At 41.2% G+C, this 19025-nt stretch overlaps 2 protein-coding genes across 4 annotated transcripts in view; one reads left to right on the forward strand and one right to left on the reverse strand.

Annotated features, from left to right (window-relative positions):
• Window positions 1-19025, forward strand: part of svila (supervillin a) — a 65867-nt gene that overhangs the window by 399 nt on the left and 46443 nt on the right. Inside the window, exon 1 of one of the 3 annotated variants that reach the window (XM_061805151.1) lies at window positions 11012-11188. The exons of 1 other annotated variant lie outside the window; for it this stretch is intronic. The gene's annotated coding sequence lies outside the window, so the exon portion shown is untranslated. Of the gene's footprint in view, window positions 1-11011; window positions 11189-19025 lie in introns of those variants that run through there. One more of the 3 variants, XM_061805153.1, reaches the window with a different exon arrangement.
• On the reverse strand, window positions 302-3680 carry LOC133492732 (cAMP-responsive element modulator-like). The gene is made up of 5 exons (XM_061805332.1): window positions 3524-3680; window positions 3118-3262; window positions 2130-2198; window positions 1361-1469; window positions 302-769 (listed from the first exon to the last, which is right to left on the reverse strand). The coding sequence occupies exons 1-5, from the start codon at window positions 3533-3535 to the stop codon at window positions 625-627; spliced, it is 480 nt and encodes a 159-aa protein (XP_061661316.1). The 5' UTR covers window positions 3536-3680; the 3' UTR covers window positions 302-624.

Below are 19025 nucleotides of genomic sequence, written 5' to 3' on the forward strand. Positions count from 1 at the left end.
ACCTGAAAAATACATCGAGAATGTGTAATGCAGAAAAGTGTTTCCACTTTGTCACTTCCCACTCATTTGGAAGTCTCCCCCTGTGGTGTTTATTGTTCTGTTCCATTTTCCATGTGGGAGCTGTCTATCTGTATTTGAGACCACTGGTCCAGATATTGTAACACTGTGATCTGACCTCTTTGCAAAGAAAATAAACCTTGCAAGCTTTTTTGCCTTTAAAATATTTAGTTCAGGTGTTCTCTGTATTTGATAGAACAAGTCATTTTTTTCCACAACAATATCCTTTTAATGTGATTCTTGCACAATACTAAGCAGCTATCATTGGTAAACACAAACACATTGAAACTAGTTTTTTTTTTTATATTGACATTTTTACTAAAAAAAAATTCTATTACACACTCACAATTTACACATTGCCTGCATTATGGGTATTTGATGAAGCTTTTTCAATTCCAGAAACCTGTCAAAATGTAAGTTAATCCAAACTAAGATGGCAAAAGGTCACTGAAGCAAAATACTCAAGTCTATTCAGTGCATGTATAAAAAAAAAAGTTATATGAGCCGCAGAAATGTATACAATTCATAACTCAATGCAGCAAAAGATTCCAGCCAGTTGTGAGTTAATTATTGGAATTTCTGTTGACCCTGCATCTTCCACGTTTTAAGCTCTTCCTTCAAAACTGAATTTTCGGTTTCAAGCTTTTCCGCGCGTTTCTCAAGATCTTGAATATAAACTTTTTTCCTCCTCCTGTATTCACGGGCAGCTTCCCTTGAATTACAAAAGCAAACAAATTTACATGTGTTAAACTGGAGCAGGTATAAATAAAACTTTGCATTTTACACCACTTGTGCTGTTGAGGGTCATGGTTGGGCTGGAGCACCTGATTTTGTCAAAAGGTGGAGTAGATATATTAAATATTCTTAATTGAATACTTTCCACAGGAATTATGAGAAGTGACGGTAATTAACTGAGAACTGGGGGTAATTTAAAGGTATCTAATTTAAGCACAAATATAAAGAAATCAGTCCTTTCATTGAAGAACAAATCCAATAAATATTGCTCATCCCCCACTTCAATAAAAATGAACCAATAAAAAAATCCCATCCAAGTCTCACTCAGCAAGTTTGATACATTAAAAAAAATCAATATGCAAATAAACAAGCATATTCAACTGTTCTTGTATGAGATCGGGTTGTTTTATTCCCGATTACACTAAAAAGTACAGTCTTTCTCCCAACTATATAATCAAGTTCCCTCCTCAATTAAAATTTTGTTTTAATCTATAATACATTTTTCAAACCACAAAGATTACTGTGACCAATTTATCATCTGCGTTTATTAGAAATCCATTTCCTTTACCTGTTCTTCATCAAGCTGCGTTCTGACTGTTTCCGGGGAACGCTGCCATTTGGCACAGCCTGTGTGAAAATGGGGCCGGTGTATTGTAGCTGGGAGGCTGTTAGGTCACCTGGGGAGCCAGCAGAGAGGTTCAACACAGCAAGTTATTTGTACTCTATTAAAAAACATATATATATATATGCTAAAAACATAAACTGCACTCATCACTGTTAAACTTATCACAGTACAATTTTTCACTGATGTCAAGTTTTAATTTCCAATAAATATATCATTAATGGGGTATTTAGGCAGCACGGTCAGAGCATCAGCCTCACGCTTCTGAGGACCGGGGTTCAAATCCCAGCCCCCGCCTGCGTGGAGTTGGCCTGTGACCCTGGTGAGGATAAGTGGAATGGAAGATGCATGAATGAATGAATATAGTGTTTACACCAAATTGTATCTTGGCCTCTTGCAACCCATCCATCCATTTTCTGAGCCGCTTATCCTCACAAGGGTCGCGGGAGCGCTGGAGCCTATCCCAGCTATCTTCGGGCACACAACCATTTACACTCACATTCAAACCTACGGGCAATTTATATTTTTTGAGTTAATACACGTTTTGGGGATGTGAGAGGAAGCACGGGGAGGAAAGTATTTTATATACAGTATCTATTATGTCTTATTCCAATCACAGATGACAGCATGTTCACATGAGCATGTGACAGACGTGAGGACTGCTCGCTGATTGACTTAATTTGTTTTGATGATTTTTTTTTTTTTGTATACTTACCTGGCTGTGTCGTTGTCATGGCAATTGGCACAACCTGCGCTCCTTCATTCTGGTAGCAGAATGTGGCACCTGAAAAAGTTTTTCAAAACCCGCTTCAGTATTAAATATGAAAAATGACAATTTACAGACATTGGCGGTGTTTGTGGACCCCCACCCCACTCACAAGAATTTCAACAAACACTAAAAGTCAAGTTGCTTTGATTCAACTTCTGCGGGTTACCATCACCTGGAAGACTATCAACACAAACAAACAAAAAAAGATATGCTTATATAATTATTCTTAGTATATAATTATACTAATAGGCTAATGGCATATTTAATTGGATTTCATTTTTTAAATGTGGTTTCAGGGGCTGGATGCATGGGTGTATTTATGATGACATTCTTGCAAAAACTGACAAGACTAAATTGTCAGGTGCTGATTGCGTCACATCTGAACAATATTTGAATTTTAATTACGAGTAATGGAATCTAAGAGTGAATTTTCGGGCTAATCTTTACCCTGTCCCAGGTCCTTCATCTTTTTTTTCCCACTTTGCCATCATTAGCGCCGCTCCTCTATGGCGCCATCACAATGAATCCTTTAGATGCTCACTAAACTCATGTCTTATGAGATATGATGATGCCATGCGTTATTGTTTGACTTCAAGTTTTTGTGTTGCTTTAAAGGCATCATTTTTGGGGAAAAAAAAAACCTCTGGTAGTGCAATTTGATAGAAAGGATTTTCCTCTGTACTTGTTTTGCGCTAGTTTAAGACTGCATCCATCTATTCATTTTCTGAGATGGTTATGCTCATAAGGGTCACGGGAGGGCCGGAGCCTATCGCAGCATTCATTAGGAAGGAGGAGGGGTACACCCTTAACTGGTTGCCAAAATCTAGTCCAGATTACGTCAACTGGAAGTGTCACTGCACTTGCTTTAAAAGTTGCCAAAACGGAGATCTGTCATATTTGGAGACACTAGTACATTTTTTTTTGTTTGTTTTACCTTGAAATCCCGGGAAACAGGGATTCTGGTATGTCCACGGATAGTAATCGGAAGAAGTTGAATCAGACGGAAGCGGCTGTGAGTTCATGGCCATGGCTGGCAGGGGCTGGCCCCCCTCAATAGATAAATTGTTAGACGGAGGAGACTAAGGAAAGAGAACAAAGTGTATACCAATAAATGAAATCCCTATCTCACAATCAGCATCTTCCTTTCTATTGGATGGATTATTCACCGGCAAGTGAAAATTGCAATTAAAATCAATCTTTATTGACTACGTGTGTAAAACAACACTTTTATCGTTATGTATTGACAACAAGCCCGCTAAATTATTTAACCTAGCTACCTTGGACAGAATTTCCATATGACCTTACAAAAGTCCTAGCAAAGAAGTTTGAAAATTACTTACATCCATTCCCATTAAGACACTGCCTTCAGGAGGCCTCGGGTTAAAATGTTCGGAAAGCGCAACTAAGTTCAGAAGAGCCACTCCATTGCATCGACCTTTAACTGGAATAGTATGTCTTTATGAAGTGACAAACCAGTAATATCAAAGATCCAAAAGTACTGGCTTCAAAGTCATGTGACTTGTCGGAAGTGCATGGAACTAAGCACTGAAAGAACAGATAACCGTGCACACCCTCCTACGCTACACCTCACAGCCCTGAACGAGTTAGGATCGGAAGTCAATCAAAAATGTTCGGACAGAGTATAAACGAAGCTCAATTGCCACCGTAGTAGCAGCTCAGCTTGTCCGTGATTCGGCTCGTCGGTCGGCGGACATGGATGGGAGGCCTGATTGCCGACTGGATATCAGGAACATCGCCACACGGGCTAAAAAGGACTCCTTGGTGTTTAGTGCTTTGGTATTCATCTACTAAATATATTCAAAACCTCTTTGTGTCACACATGCCGACATTGGATTTGCGTTTCTTTCCTCTTCTTCGCACGTGTTGATCTTTTTGCCTGTCGGATTTCTCAGCCACTTGTTGTTTTCTCTGTCATCGAACAGACCCGATCTAAAAGTGGATCATTGTTTTTTTTTTTTTTCGTTTGTTTTTGTCAATGGCTGTCTGTAATTCAAAGAACACCGATCTTCACTTTCAACTTTTTTCAAAATGTTGGTCCCTTTCTCCTCTATTCATCCTTCTTTTCCTTTTGGCTTGTCCCATTAGGGGTCACCACAAGCGTGTCATCTTTGATGGACGCATATTTTTTTGGCACAGTTTTACGCCGGATGCCCTTCCTGACGCAACCCCTCTGCATTTAGGGTTATATAACATTGAGGAAAAATGTAAAAGGAAAAGTCTTTCATAACCGGGCAAAACATATTTTTCATGTAGTTGTCACCAGTTTTGCAAGCGCAAGAGGGATTTTTGATTTCTTTTTCTTCCGCCAAACACAGCGGGTGGCGTCAATGCCAAAAATCCCAATATTGGCTTCATCTGAGCACAGAACTTTCTTGCAAAGACGTTCAATGATGATGGCGGGCCTGTCCAGGTGCCTGCACGGTGCAATATCAATTGTTTTCTTGGCAATTGCACATTACACAACCCTTACTACAGAACAAATTAAACAATTAGGTACTGCTGTCGAGGAAACTGTTTAAATATGGGTGGACTATTAAAAGATGATAAAGATTAATGTACCGGCAACTATTCGGGAAGCTGATTTTCTTTCTGATTTTGAGGAAGAAAGTTCCCAGAACGACTAACATGAACTCATTCGCTTGCAGTGCTTTGGCAGTGGAAAGGCGAAAAACGTTGTCACTTTGGGAGAATCCTACCCAGATGAGCAAGTTAAATAGCAGGCAGATGAGTAACTTCATACTGAGTAGCAGCTGCTATGTGCTGAAGAATGTGTCCATAATGTACTGTACGTGCAGTATGTGGACTTCTAAATCCCGTGTGGCCCGCTGTTATGTAGCACCAACCCTCTTGTTCTATCCGCACATGGCTCATAAAGTCATTTACCTGGTACACAATGTACAACAATGCAGTTGCTGTCAACTGTCGTCTTGAATTATTCAACAGCCCTATAGCACATTCAGCTCTGTTGCTGGACGTGGGCGCCTAATTTGTTCAAACAATCCTTTCTCTTTATTTTCCCCCTTATTTTAGCACAATGTGGGCTACTGTAGACGTGAGTGGTGGGAGCACTACGTAGGCATGCACTTGAACACAATGAAATTCCACTTGACACTGTCAGTTGCGTATTGGTAAGTGTATAACTGTACTATGTATGCTCCATATTTTCCACCATTTATGCACCTTGAGTGCGTTATAAGTTATATTCTACGTTGCATGATGTCATGCATGTTGAAACATGAGACGAATTTCAGCGTAAACCGTAGTCCTTGGTGAATTATGACAAGAACATGTCGAAGCCATGTTAGCAAAACACTAATAAACAGTTTTAAATTGTGAAACAAATGTAATAGTTTTTTAAAAATTTTAAAGGGAAATTTCGGTGGTTTGGATTAACAATGTATACAATATGTCATATGTACTGTACCTTGACAATGTGATGTTAATCCTCTCCCATTTAATGGTGTTTTTGGAAAATTTTTATCTCTAACTACGAATTTTCATGGGCGCCGCCATTTTGGTGAGTCTCGTGAGCTACGTGCGCAGATGTGACGTAATAGGTGCGCAACAAAGAAATCCTCGCTGGTTTGTGGCGTCTTTACATGCGTTACCACCTCGATCGGACACGGTAAAATGCCTTACTGTATCGCTAAATTTTGCCATAATTCAGGTAGAAATGATCCGCGAAATGTTCGGTGGCATGTTTTGCCCAGTAAGAAAAATAATCATTTAAGGACCGGAATCCGGAGTGCCCGGAGAAAACCTACGCAGGCACGGGGAGAACACGCAAACTCCACAATTCTCCACACACACACACACACACACACACACACACACACACACACACACACACACACACAAAACTCCACAAAAAAAAAAAAAAAAACTCCCCAGAAATCAAACTCGGGTCCTCAGTTGTAAGGCCAACACTTTACCAGCTGAGGTAGTATTAACTTCCACCAAGCCAAAGATCATTTCATTATCACTTGGACCCCAGCCATCCTGTTGACTAAAAAACCTTTCCCACAATATAAAGGCGTACCTTTCACTAATGGGTTCTACCATCCTTCATGGCCACAAGTGCTGTCCTCAGTGCAGTCCTCTGCTGGCTCGTCTAAACACACTCCAAAATCGATAGGATGGATGAATGGTGTGTCATCAGATTTGGATAAATCCGAGAAATCAGCGCTGTCCATGATTGTGTAGGAATGTAACCGAGCCTTCGTTTACGCACTCAATGCCGGCCGAATACTCAAGACTCGCGTCATTCCCGTCCGAAGAACCATCCGAAAATTCTACATTATTTCCAGCCACAGGTTCAAATCTGCATGGAAGTATTCCCCCGTCTCCCCGATCAACCAATAGTGCTATTTCTTCATCAGATGAGGAGAATTCCGAGAGATCAGCGCTAGCTACAATTTTTCTCAACGTAAGCGAGCCTTTGGTGCCGCGCCTCTTCCGTCACATCTGCGCACGTAGGTCATGTGACTCTCGAAAATGGCCCATGAAAATTCGGAATTGCCGATAAAAATCTTCTCAAAAAAGCTATTAAACGAGAGAGGATTAACATCACATTGTCAAGGTACAGTACATATGGCATGACCTGTTGGATACATTGTTATTGCAAACCACCGGAATTTCCCTTTGAATACCGTGTTTGTGGCTCCAGCCCATTCGTGTGTTCTTTCTTCCACAAGTCAGTTAAACATGACCTCATTACAAATTCTTACCGGCTAGTGTCTGAACCATCTTATAACGTGTTCAGTGTTGGTCTTCTGCAAATGACTTACAGATGTGAATATCTCGTCACCTTCTCAGTACTGTTCGAAAAGCAGTCTTGAAATAGATTCACCAGTTCAAAAGTGAACGTTTAGCTTTAGCACCTGTTTTTATTCAATAAGCTGAGGAAAATGATGGGTATGAAGTTATAGTAATATGCATGCTGTAAGAATTTTTGTCATGAAGACAGAAAGCAGCAGGGAATCGTTGGACCCTCGTCATGGTTAGATTCATTTTGACGGAACTTTGTCATTCAATTGTTCTTCCAATCAAATGAGTCCGTCAAAAATGTTGACAAACATTTGGATGGCATTACTATTGCCATCAAAGGAACAAACTGTGTCATATTAAACTACAAAGTAAACTGGAATTAATTAAAATAATACAACAGAATCTAAATATACCGTGATGACATTCATCCAACAGAAATCGAAATACCAATTCTTTGACCTTCATTCAACATTTCGGCACGTGCCCAAATGAGCCGTTACAAACATCCCCGTTGACCTTAAGCTTACTACTGGACCCATAAACACATTGCACACGCAGTAACTGTAATCCAAAATGGCAATTTGCAGGAGTCAAACATATAAAACAAAATGGCACGGTGGGAAATTGACCCACTCCTAATTAACTGGTCTTATTAATAAAACTTTTACGCTATTAATAAACAGTCCAAAAAAAAAAAACTCCACTCAGCATGTCATGCTGGATAAAAGTGAGCGTGCTGGGCAGCTATTGGTTTATTTGATTGCTACTAGAGAAAGGAGATTCCCAATTTCACAAATTTTATATTTCTTCTCATTTAAATATCATACATATATGTTTTGTATTGTTCCCCTCCGTGAATTTCTGCCTCGATACTGTGATGTACTGAACAAGACGGTTATTTGGCGCGTGCATAATGGTGTACAGTTTCTTCTCTCATGCCGGCTTCTCTGACATTGCAATCAGGAGTACTTGCTGTCACACATTCCATCTTCCTCATTAAGCAAACACAAAGGGGGGTGGGGTGGGGGCGTTTGCAGTACTGCTCTCCGTCAAATGTAACCTCGCAAAATGCAATTAAAAGTAATGAGGGCCTGAAATACGGGCCCCGCAGACACAAGTTACAAAGTATACGACATTGGCGAAAAGCCCGGCGATATGAAGAACAATCGCACACAAAAGAGATGTTGTTAGCGGCCGGGGTACACGACCAGTTTGACCTCGTTATTGGGGCTTATAGCGGTCGCAGCAATTCAAAGGGCAGTAACTCCACGACGAATATGTGCAACGTGTACCTGACAGCAGATGCAGCGTATTGTAGCTTTGTCTAATTGTCAATTTACTTGTCGCATAATTCTGGCAGTGCATAAGTCAGCAATGTCAACCTTCTCAACATAGCTGAATATATTTGATTACAGCAACAAAGCATTGCATTTTTTTAGTAAACAAATGATATGGTTAAGATATGATAGTGATTACATGGGAGGGGTTATTTACTACACTGCACAACTCAGAATGTGTTCATATATTAGGGTGAGGGAGGAAGTCAAATGTATGGAATTCTTTGCAACATCTGCTTCAAATGATCTCTTCTTTTGTGCTTTGCTGCAAAGTTCCGCATTCACTAAAATTCTCATCAGCCACTTTTTCTGGGATTATTTGCTTCCCAATCGCTCGTTTCCTTTGGCAACACCCTTCAGGAAAAAAAAAAAAAGAACAGGACCCTGGAGAGGATTCCAAAGGAGCCAAAGTGAACAAAGAGCAGAGGTGACAATGAGTCAAACGAAAGTCGATGCTTACAGAAAACTTGCTTACCCCTCAAATGCCACTTTGCCCATTACAAATGAAGACTGGAAAACTCAACATGAACATTTGTCTGGGATTAAAGTACTTTTTAATGGACAGGATATGCCATTAGAGTACGTAGAAAATTGATTGCACGTTTGCGTTCCGGCTTATGTCACAAGTCAGCACAGGAAAACATTACTTTGCATCAGTGCATCTGTATCTGAGTGACTCTAATGGATGAGGATAATTTAGTGAAAGAAAGCACTTTTACAGCAGAAGTGGTGAATAGGCATTGTCCATAGATGTGAATGAAAGTCTAAATGTTCATCTAGATCAGGGGTGTCAAACTCATTTTTGTCGTGGGCCACATTTTACTTACGGTTCCTCTCAGAGGGCCATTACGACTGTGAAACCATAAAAATCTTTAACCGCCTCATCAATTTTGCACGTGAAATTTATGAATCAGAAATCGAGAGGAATGGGTTTTTCAACTATTCTTGTTTGGTAGCACAAAAATGCTTGTCATAGCTCAACGTTATCCTTTATGATACGAAAATTTGAAATTTTTGGTACAGATTTGAACAAAAATCATGAAAGTTGATACGTATGATTTTGCGGGCCACAGAAAAAATCATGCGGCGGGCCAGATCTGGCCCCTGGGCCTTGTGTTTGAAACCTGTGATCTATATGTTCACTAGAAGAATTTTGCTATGTCACTCATTTTCACACCGTTAAAGATGTAGTTGTCCTCCAAGTGCAGACAAAGCAGGCACTGTTACATGGACCTTGAAACGGATCTCAAAGAAATCTGATGAAGCTGTTTAAAGCCCCACTGACACGAAAAGTATGTTTTTTAGTATGTTTTTAATTTTAAAAAAAGAAAAAAGGCAGCTGCAATGGACACATCTGTTTTTTTTTCACCACGCAAGATGATTTTGACATATATGGCTTTTTGTAACTCCCGCCATGAAAATTCCCTCAAGGGATTTGTTTTGGAGAAGCAGCAGGAAGTTGTCAGCAGGAGCACACTCAGGCAGTCTCGTGTTTGTATTCGTTTTACCTCCTGGAAGGTAGCTCGTTGTTCCTTCGTGTTAGCCAAAATGTCGGGTCATTGTATTGCTGGATATTGTTCGAACACTCGGGAGGATGGATTTAAGCACGGCTTCGGCGGTGCCGCGTCTGCCGAGCGCGGCTTTGGCCGGGGTGGCTCATATATACTGTCGGGGAGTCTGTTGTTAGTTAAGTGATCCACATATCATCTAAACATGGCTCGAAACGATAGTGTAATATTGCCTCCATTACTTCACTCGATTGTGAGATGTTCTCTTCTTCGAAAAGAGCTCCCGTGTCCCATAGCAGGTGCCACTACGTGTTTTCAATGGCGATTGTCCCGGTGTAACATCTTCTGATGACGTTGCGGGCAATATGGCGAATGAGACTTTTTCATATAGACATTGAAGTGAATAATGTTACATGTATTTTTCATTAAAATATCTATTTTACAATGTATATAGGGATGTCAGAGGGGCTTTAAGCAGCATTTTAGTGTTTGTAGTAGATGGGCCTACTGTCACTATAGTGCAGCCGAGTAACATTTAATTGTGCACTAGTTGGGCAAAAGTGGGATTAGCTGTGCAAAAACATGACTAGTAAAATCCAGTCACTGTTTTAGTATGCTGAATTATCTTACTAGAGGACAAGGAGCGTACTAGGTCATGCACCTTAAGTGGTTATACGGAATATCGAATACATGTTCAAACTTCCACGTCCTTGGAATTTGAGCAATTTGTTCTTTTGAGTCAAGTTTCTCCCAGACCGGCAAAGGCACACATTCACCCACTGCTTGCATCACTGTAAATTTCCCATCTACGATGACAAATCGGGAATTTCTGTCCACAAAAAGAAAAAACCTCTGGCTTTCTTGGCCACAAAAAGAATGTAGAGGAAGCGTGTAAAGTCAGAGTTGAACAACAGATATGAACGGGGTAATGTGAAGCTTTTTTCAAAATAAAATCTACTAAAAAGAGCCACTGTTTTTGTTTTGGTGCAAGTCGACATTTTGATGTTATGGTTAAAGGAATAGAGAGAACAAAACGGTTTGTAGTTATGTAAATCGAGGGAATAAAGCCAAGTAATTAAAAGCAGACACTGTGTTAAAACCATAATTCGCGAGGAAAAAAAAAAACAACTCACGGGAATTGCTTTTATTTTGAAGGGTATTACAAGAAGCACATGTTTTCTCCGGGAGTAACTTTTGATCACTTTTGAGGAACTTGATGGCAGGCGGCGTTTCGCAGTGAATGACAGCGGTTGCATGTTCGCGTCCGGACGTGCGCGTGCGAGCGAGATGTTCCACAAGTTTGCTTTGCGACTTTCGTCGGCTCGACTGGGGTAACGTCGACGTGATTCAACACACAAAAAAGGAGGCGGAGGTAGGTTTGTCTTTCTGCTGATTGCTTTTTTTTTTTTTTTTTTTTTTTAAAACATTGAACTCTTCGAGTAGTTTCTTCACCTCAAACGAGCGGCTGAGAAAAGTTACCTTGTTGATAAAACGTCACGGACGGTGCTGGAGTGTTGTTGAAGAAAAGCTATTTTGTCTGGTGTTTAAAACACACACAAAGCAAATAATAATAATACATCTTTTAAGTCAAGACAAATGAACCGTTCATTACAGGGAACTGAAAACATATTGTTTGTCCATTCAGGTGATCATCCAGCCCCTTATGACAGGTGTCAAATATTCTCATTAGGATCACGATTGAACCATTGCAATATAAAAGGGTGCCAATTACCCCAGCCCAAATTATATAGAACACTGTACTTTACAGCAGGAAAGACTTTGGTCTCTGAACGCACGTCCAATTAATTTTATTTTAAGAGTGTAATTGTGCTGTTTTGTCCGTCTTCCAATATAATAAAGGGCTAGTGTAATTTCAGAAGTGCATAACATCAATTATCCCGGTGAGGTTTATGGAAAGTGCTTGAGCATCAGAAAGGGACTGCAGATGTGGGGGGATGACCAGGCTGCAATGGATTACGAGTGGGCAACATTTATCAACAAAGTCTGGTGCTGTACATGTTCATTATCTTGTCATCAGTGTCGGTTTATGGAAGAAAAAAAGACGCCACGGGCCAGATTCCTTCGGTGGTTCTGACCCGGTCTGTCAGAGCAGAATCCTTCACGCCCTCGACCCCGGGGGACGTGGCCCACCTCAGGTCTTGTTCCAGTTTGTCGGTGCAGAACCCAAAGCCCAATGGTCAATGTCACCTAGCCTTCTCTCTGAAGGGGCGGAGACTGGACAAGGGTTAGTTTATCATCGGTACCAAGAGGTCACCAGAGGGTGCCAAAGCAATTTTTTTTTAAATTTTTTTTTTTTTTGGGGAAGCGAATGTTGAAGGATAGGTTCCCTCCAATAACAACCCCCATTAAAAAAATCCACAAATGGGTGAATTTGAGAATACCGACCCATGTATTTGTGGGATGTGTAAATCTGTTGTGGAAAAAAAAACCCAAAACATTATGAGTTGCTCTATTAAAGCGTTCTGCAAATAGTTTTACTAGAGAGTGAGAACGTGGACTTTAAGATGGATATAAAAAATATTGAATGAATGCTCGACAAATGCTCTTTATTCCAGCCAGTAGTAAATCCGGCAAACTAAATATCGTAATGCTCTTAAATTGTCCATTCTTCCGAGACTTGCGGTGCTGCAAAAACGTGTGCAATTGTAAACAAAGTTCTGCATGAAATGCTCGCTACATGCATTACATTATTAATACAAGAGACACACGGCCCATTAACTGTCTCGGGTTACTTTCACCGCGCGAGCTGTCATGGCGACGAAAACTGCTGTATGAAAATCTTTGGTTGAATAATGCAAAGCTTGACAACTCTCACTTTAACTTTCGTTCAAATTCTGAGACGCTATCTATACACGATAAGCTATCAGTTTAAATATGAATAGACACTTGTCGATTTTAATTCCACACTTAAGACGCACACGCCCAAACATCCAGCTTTTGTGTGGCGCCGCTGTTTTTCCTATTCCTTCCTATTTGGCAGTTAGGGGAATAATCTACCAAAATAAGTAGTCGCCATATCGGGTATAAAGATTTTGTGTTGTATCCGCACTCAGCGGGACTCGTTTGTATTTTGAGGTGTTTTTGTGCAGCCAATCTTGTCTTTAAGGCGGTCTATTTTTCAGCCCGCCCACTCCGGGGTATGTGTTGTGTTGTTCATCAGTTTGTGTTTGCAGTTTCAAAAAAATGGGATTCGTTCATGTGCGCTAGGGACTGCTTGTGAGGTTGTTTCGTCTTTGAGTATTAAAATGGAGTTGTCAGATTTTTGCTGGTGACTGTTTTGAGGCGAACTGGGCCTTGTAATGAGCTGGAAACTCTGAGGGAGTCTTTCTTCATGTTCCACCATGTCATTTGATTAGACAGATATTCCCCCCCCCCCCCCACACACACACACACACACGCACACACTTTGAGTTCGAAATCTGGGCTCACTCCAGTCTTGCTTAGAAAATCTCTCCCTGAATGAAAAGACATTTTTAACGGAGCTCACCTTAGCAACGCGGTGTTTTTATCCAATCGGAAGCCTGAAGAAAGTTATTTCTGGAAAAGGCAACAACAATCAAACCACTGAATTGATGACAAGGGAATGTGTATACAGGGTTTAATGTGATAATGACGTTGTGTTACTCTTGAATATTACTTGACATTGTACGACAGAATGTCTACAAATGGAGAATGTTTGCTATTGCTTTTCATCTAAAGAGTGTTCCTAAGTAAATATCCATCCATTCTCTTTGGCGCTTATCCTCACAAGGGTCGCGGGGGGTGCCAGAGCCTATCCCAGCTGTCAACGGGCAGGACGTGCGGTACACCCTGAAGTGGTTGCCAGCCAATCGCAGGGCACATAGAGACAAACAGCCGCATTCGCAATCCCATCCAGGGGCAATTTAGAATGTCCAATTAATGTTGCATGTTTTTGGGATGTGCAAGGAAACCGGTATGCCTGGAGAAAACCTACGTAGGCACGGGGAGAACATACAAATGGGAAAATCTACTGCTAAAAAAAGGTAACATTTATATTATACATTGAACAAGAATTATGAAGGATGAAGGAAGGTACCAGGTACTCGATTGGATTCAGGTCTGGGGAACGGGCAGACCAGGAAGTAGCATCGATGTGAGGCCATGTCCCTGAACAAATCGGTGTACTACCATGAGTTTTGAACGAATAGAATAACGCTTTAGTTCACAAACTGGGCTTGAGTTTGTGAACAGGGGATTGAACCCAGAACCTCAGAATTTGGCTTGTAGCTGTTTGTGTCTATGTGCCCTGCGATTGGCTGGCGACCAGTTCAGGGTGTACCCCGCCTCCTGCCCGTTGACAGCTGGAATAGGCTCCAGCACTCCCTGTGACCCTCGTGAGGATAAGCGGCAAAGAAAATGAATGGATGGATGGAAATGTCTCCCTTGACAAAGATACAATTAGTAAAACATGAAGAAGATGATGGTCCAGGTCTGATTGGTAACCACAGGAAATATTTACTTGAGGTTATTATTTTGGAAAAAAAGCTCAACCGGATACTAAATCCAAAAGTTTGTATAATTTTTCTACAATATACTGTGATGATGTGTTCGTAAAAAAACAGAAATGCATAATTGTAGTTTTGGTGTTAGTTTACGAAAGCCATTAATTGTTGTCACTCGGATGAAGATCAGATGCTGTTTGATGACCCGTTTATGCAGAAAATAGCCAAGGGTTGACTCACGTCTTCTTGCATCTGTATACGGGCGTTACTTTGGATGTTACAATATGTTCTAATGTTCCTGTGGACATGGCCTAAGTAGTGGTGCTTTAGTCCACCCCCCCCCCCACTCTGTTAGTTCAGAGAGAGAGAAACTGCAAGAATAGGTTTGTTACATAAGTCTGTTACGACATTGTTTTGGGGGCTCACTTCGTAAAACAAAGCTTTGGCGTCATGTGTGCCCCTTAAAGGAGGAAAAGGAGATGGGAGGCAGACCTGCAATTGGAAGCAGACGCTCAACCTCTGGGAGAGCGCAATGTTAACGAGGCGCCACCTGTAAAAATCATGGACAATGGGTTTAAAAAAAAAAAAAAGTCATTATGCATTTAGTTTATTTTTTTATGTTGGATGTGGGTTTTGTGCATCGGTTTGTTTACTCACCAACACATCATGTCGAAAGCGTGGTTTGGACGGGCTGCGTTGCCATGACTTTGAAGTAAAAGCATGCAAAACCGCAACGTTTTATAAGTCTATAACCCACAACAAGCGCCCCTCTTTTCTTCTCCCAATTTCCCCCCACAACGCTGTGTTGTGTTCAGATGTTTACGGTTTGTCTTTCGTCAGCTTTTTAGGGAAAGGCAAATGGATTTAATGAAGTGCATTTCAGGCACAATGTAACTCGATGTGCTTTAATGATTAAAAGCTTTTATAAGCAAAGACCAAAAGACGAAAACAAAGGACGTAAAAATAAGATATTTTACTAAAAAGAAGTACAGTGCAAGAAAGACTTGAAAAAATTGAACATACTCGAACTGATCATTTCCTTTCATCAATATCTCAACAAATGGGAGTAGCTTTCCATTTACATGAACGTATTTAACTCCTAGCATATTATAGTACATCCAATAACAGCATTCATACACACAAGTAAAATTTGGAGACACGAAGAGGAAAGCTCCGTGAGGTCATGGCCCAAATCTGTTTTGACACAGATTTCAAGCAGCATGAAGTAAGAAAGGGCTCCCACTCGCTTTGCCTTAAATGGGCTGGTGAAAAATTAGGTGAATCAGCAACAGACAGACCTGGTTTAATGCCTCACTCCTCCCCATGGAAACCGTATTTTGTTTGCTTTGTGTTTTTAATGCAAGTTGGAAATTCAGTTAGTTTTGCTGACATGATTGTTTCACAGTCCTATTCGCCGACTGGCTGCAATTATACCAATATAAAGCGCAACATTTTGCCATTGATGGACCCTGCACTTCTTTTTTTTTTTTTTTTTTTGTGAGTTGCTTGCTGTGAGGCGGGGAGAGGTCACCACACCGACACCCCCGCCCCGATGAAGAGCTGACATTCTTGTCTGCATAGATACCTGCGGCTCGCACCGCTCACATGATTGTCTGGCAGAAGATCTTCTTACAGTCCTGCTGGCTCTGATGGACGAACTTCCCGTAGATGTCTGTGTTGTTGTCTTGATGGTGGAAATATGAAACCGAAACAGCTGCTGCGGGGACACGGTGGGCAATGTTGTACTTGTTTATCCGCTAGTGATGTAGTGCCGCACAAGGGACCTTGATTAATTTTCTACATTTTCTTACAGTATTTGAGGAAATATTGTTCAGAGTAACAACTACAAGTAGGAATGGGCATCTGGAGTAATGCCCTTGATCAAGTTTACTCCTCATTTTATATGCATATGGCAGTAAATGCTGATTATATTTTTAATGAGTGAATATACTGCTAAAAAAGGAGGAGGCGGAGGAACAATTAGAAAGATGGAGGCACGCACGGGAAAGGTGAGAAATGAAGATAAGCCGAAATAAAACACAATTTATGTGCATGAATGAGAGGGGCGGAGCAGGAAGTGTGAAGCTCCAGGGAGAAGAGAAAGCGTAGGTGGACGGCTTCAAATACTTGGGGTCAACAATACACAGCAATGGAGAGTGTGGTAAGGAAGTGAAGAAACGGGTCCAAGCGGGGTGGATCAGTTGGCCGAAGGTGTCTGGTGTTCTATGTGACAGAAGAGTCTCCGCTAGGATGAAGGGCAAAGTTTATAAAAAAAAGGGTGATGTACGAATTTGAGACGATGGCGCTGAAGAGACAACAGGAAGCAAAATCCGAGGTAGCAGAAAAGATGCTCAGGTTCTCGCTTGGTGTGAACAGGTTGGATAGGATTAGAAATGAGCTCCTTAGAGGGACAGCCAAGGTTGGATGTTTTGGAGACAAGGTTAGAGAGAGCAGATTTCGATGGTTTGGACATGTTATATTGGTAGAAGGGTGCTGAGGATGGAGCTGCCAGGCAAAAGAGCGAGAGGAAGACCAAAGAAAAGGTTGATGGATGTTGTGAGGGAACACACGAGGACAGTGGGTGTTTGAGAGGAACATGCACGAGATGGGCTTGGATGGAAAAAGATGACATGCTATGGCGACCCCTAACGGGACAAGCCGAAAGGAAAAGACGAAGATACTGCTACAAAAAAGTAACATTTAAACAACGCATCTTAAGTTCAAAATCTTTATACGTTACACAGTAGAATGTGTTCAGAACAAGACGGGAATGTTGAATGAAAATGAAGGATCAAGGAACGGGACGATATCCAGGAGGTGCTCTATTAGTTTCTGGTCTGGGAAACGGGCAGACCAGGAAGTAGCATCAACGTGAGGCCAAGCGCCCAACAAGCGTGTCCCTGAAAAAATCGGTGTACTACCATCAGGTTTGAACAAATAGAATGATGCTTTGGTTCACAAACTAGGCTTGAGTTTGCATACAGTCACGAGATCCACACATAAACCTGGTTCCACTCGCCAACATAATTTTGTAATTTATGCATAAATACCCAATTTTCAGGGAAACCTAAAGCATGTTGGACAAAAATGTTGAGAACTTTACATAAGTCGTCAGATATTTACAGTCTGTATTTTCCAAGGCACTTCATAGAAAGTAAACGCTTACCTTCGTCCCTCCTCTTCACTTAGCACAAACGCATAATTTGGCTGTGTGGGCTGTTGTTTCAAACACTTTTTCATATTCAAACATTTACGTATGGAAAACAAACCCTGGCCGTATGCTCCTGACTGCTGAAGGACCCAAGAGTCCGACCACCGTATTGAATTACCGAGCGGTCATGCAAATGTTGAAATGCTTCCCACATGTAGTTGTGCACCTTTTTGGAAATGATTTCATACGACTGGACCAGTCCAGTGTGCAATTAGTACCGTCCCTTTTCAGTCCAAAATCGGAAATTCGACCACATGATTGACTCCTCCACTTCCTTTTCACACACACTGACACAACGCCAAGATAGGTAAACAATCCCGCACAACATCCCCACACCGCATGCGACCCTTTTAAAGAGTGTTATTCTTTTTGTCCACTGCCCATTTATATAGCGTAATAATTAGTCACACACCCATTGAGAGATGATTATATAACAAGTTTCGACTCTTAAGTAAGCGTTTTAGTCTTGGGACATGACTCATGCTGAAATAGAAGACTCATTGAGGTTAAGAAAATGTTCTAAAAGTTGTTTTGGTCCTCCTCTCGGCTTGATGTGGTCGTGTTATGCGGTTGCCCGGATTGACAAAGCGGTTCTATTTCAGGATGGAATCCTTTTGGAAGATCTGCACAATACCTTTCAACTCATGTCAAACTCACTAACGTGTGTGCAGATAAGTGTGTGACCTCATGATGTCGGATGGTTATTCGCACCCATCACCTCGACCCAGTTAGCACCGGTCCGAAAGGGGATTATTCAGATCTCTCAGAACTGTTTAGCGGCGTTATCGGGCGTGCAGACGCCCTGCACCTGGTACTGTTTATCATCAGAATTGAACAGAAACTGCTTGCCTATTATAGGAAAGCATTTGATTGCAATTCTTTGTGGTTAGGGTTGGGTGTGTGTTTCCACGTTGATAGTTCAGTAATTGTGAAATTGATGTATTGGTCGATCAGTGTAATGCATCATTTAAAATTATATTGGTTGTTAGGGTAGGATGAAAGAGCTGAAGACTATTAACCAATTCTCCCATGCAAAGGAATGTTTGAGTTTGTGAGGATGCAGTAGAGTGGGCATTGTCTCCTTTTTTGACGAGATTTTTTTACAGTTCTGTCATAGTTTTGACAACATTGTCAACTGTTCGTTCTGAGGTTGTTGTTGCATAAACACAACCCGACTGACGGCTTAACTGCTGGCACGCCTCGGCTTTTTCGGCTGCTGCAAAATGAAAAATATTTTCCTCTTTGCTTTTCTTTGCTTTGTGCTCAGTCAAATTTGTAAAGGAGCAGAAAATTCAGCGTTTTGCGTGAGAAACAGACCTGAGGAAACACTGGCACATCTGGTTGGTGGATTCATTATCGGGGAGTGCGCAGGTTGGATGAATTAGCGTTTTCGCGGCTAATTGAGACGGAGCGGTAAAGAAGAAGTGCAATGTGCACTTTTCGGGAGCAGCTTATACACGCCTGCTGCTCTTAATTTATTTGAGATGCTGTTTGGATTGGAAGCCCACATAAAT

Source organism: Syngnathoides biaculeatus, chromosome 19 (genome assembly GCF_019802595.1).
Source record: "Syngnathoides biaculeatus isolate LvHL_M chromosome 19, ASM1980259v1, whole genome shotgun sequence".
NCBI classification, from domain to species: domain Eukaryota; kingdom Metazoa; phylum Chordata; class Actinopteri; order Syngnathiformes; family Syngnathidae; genus Syngnathoides; species Syngnathoides biaculeatus.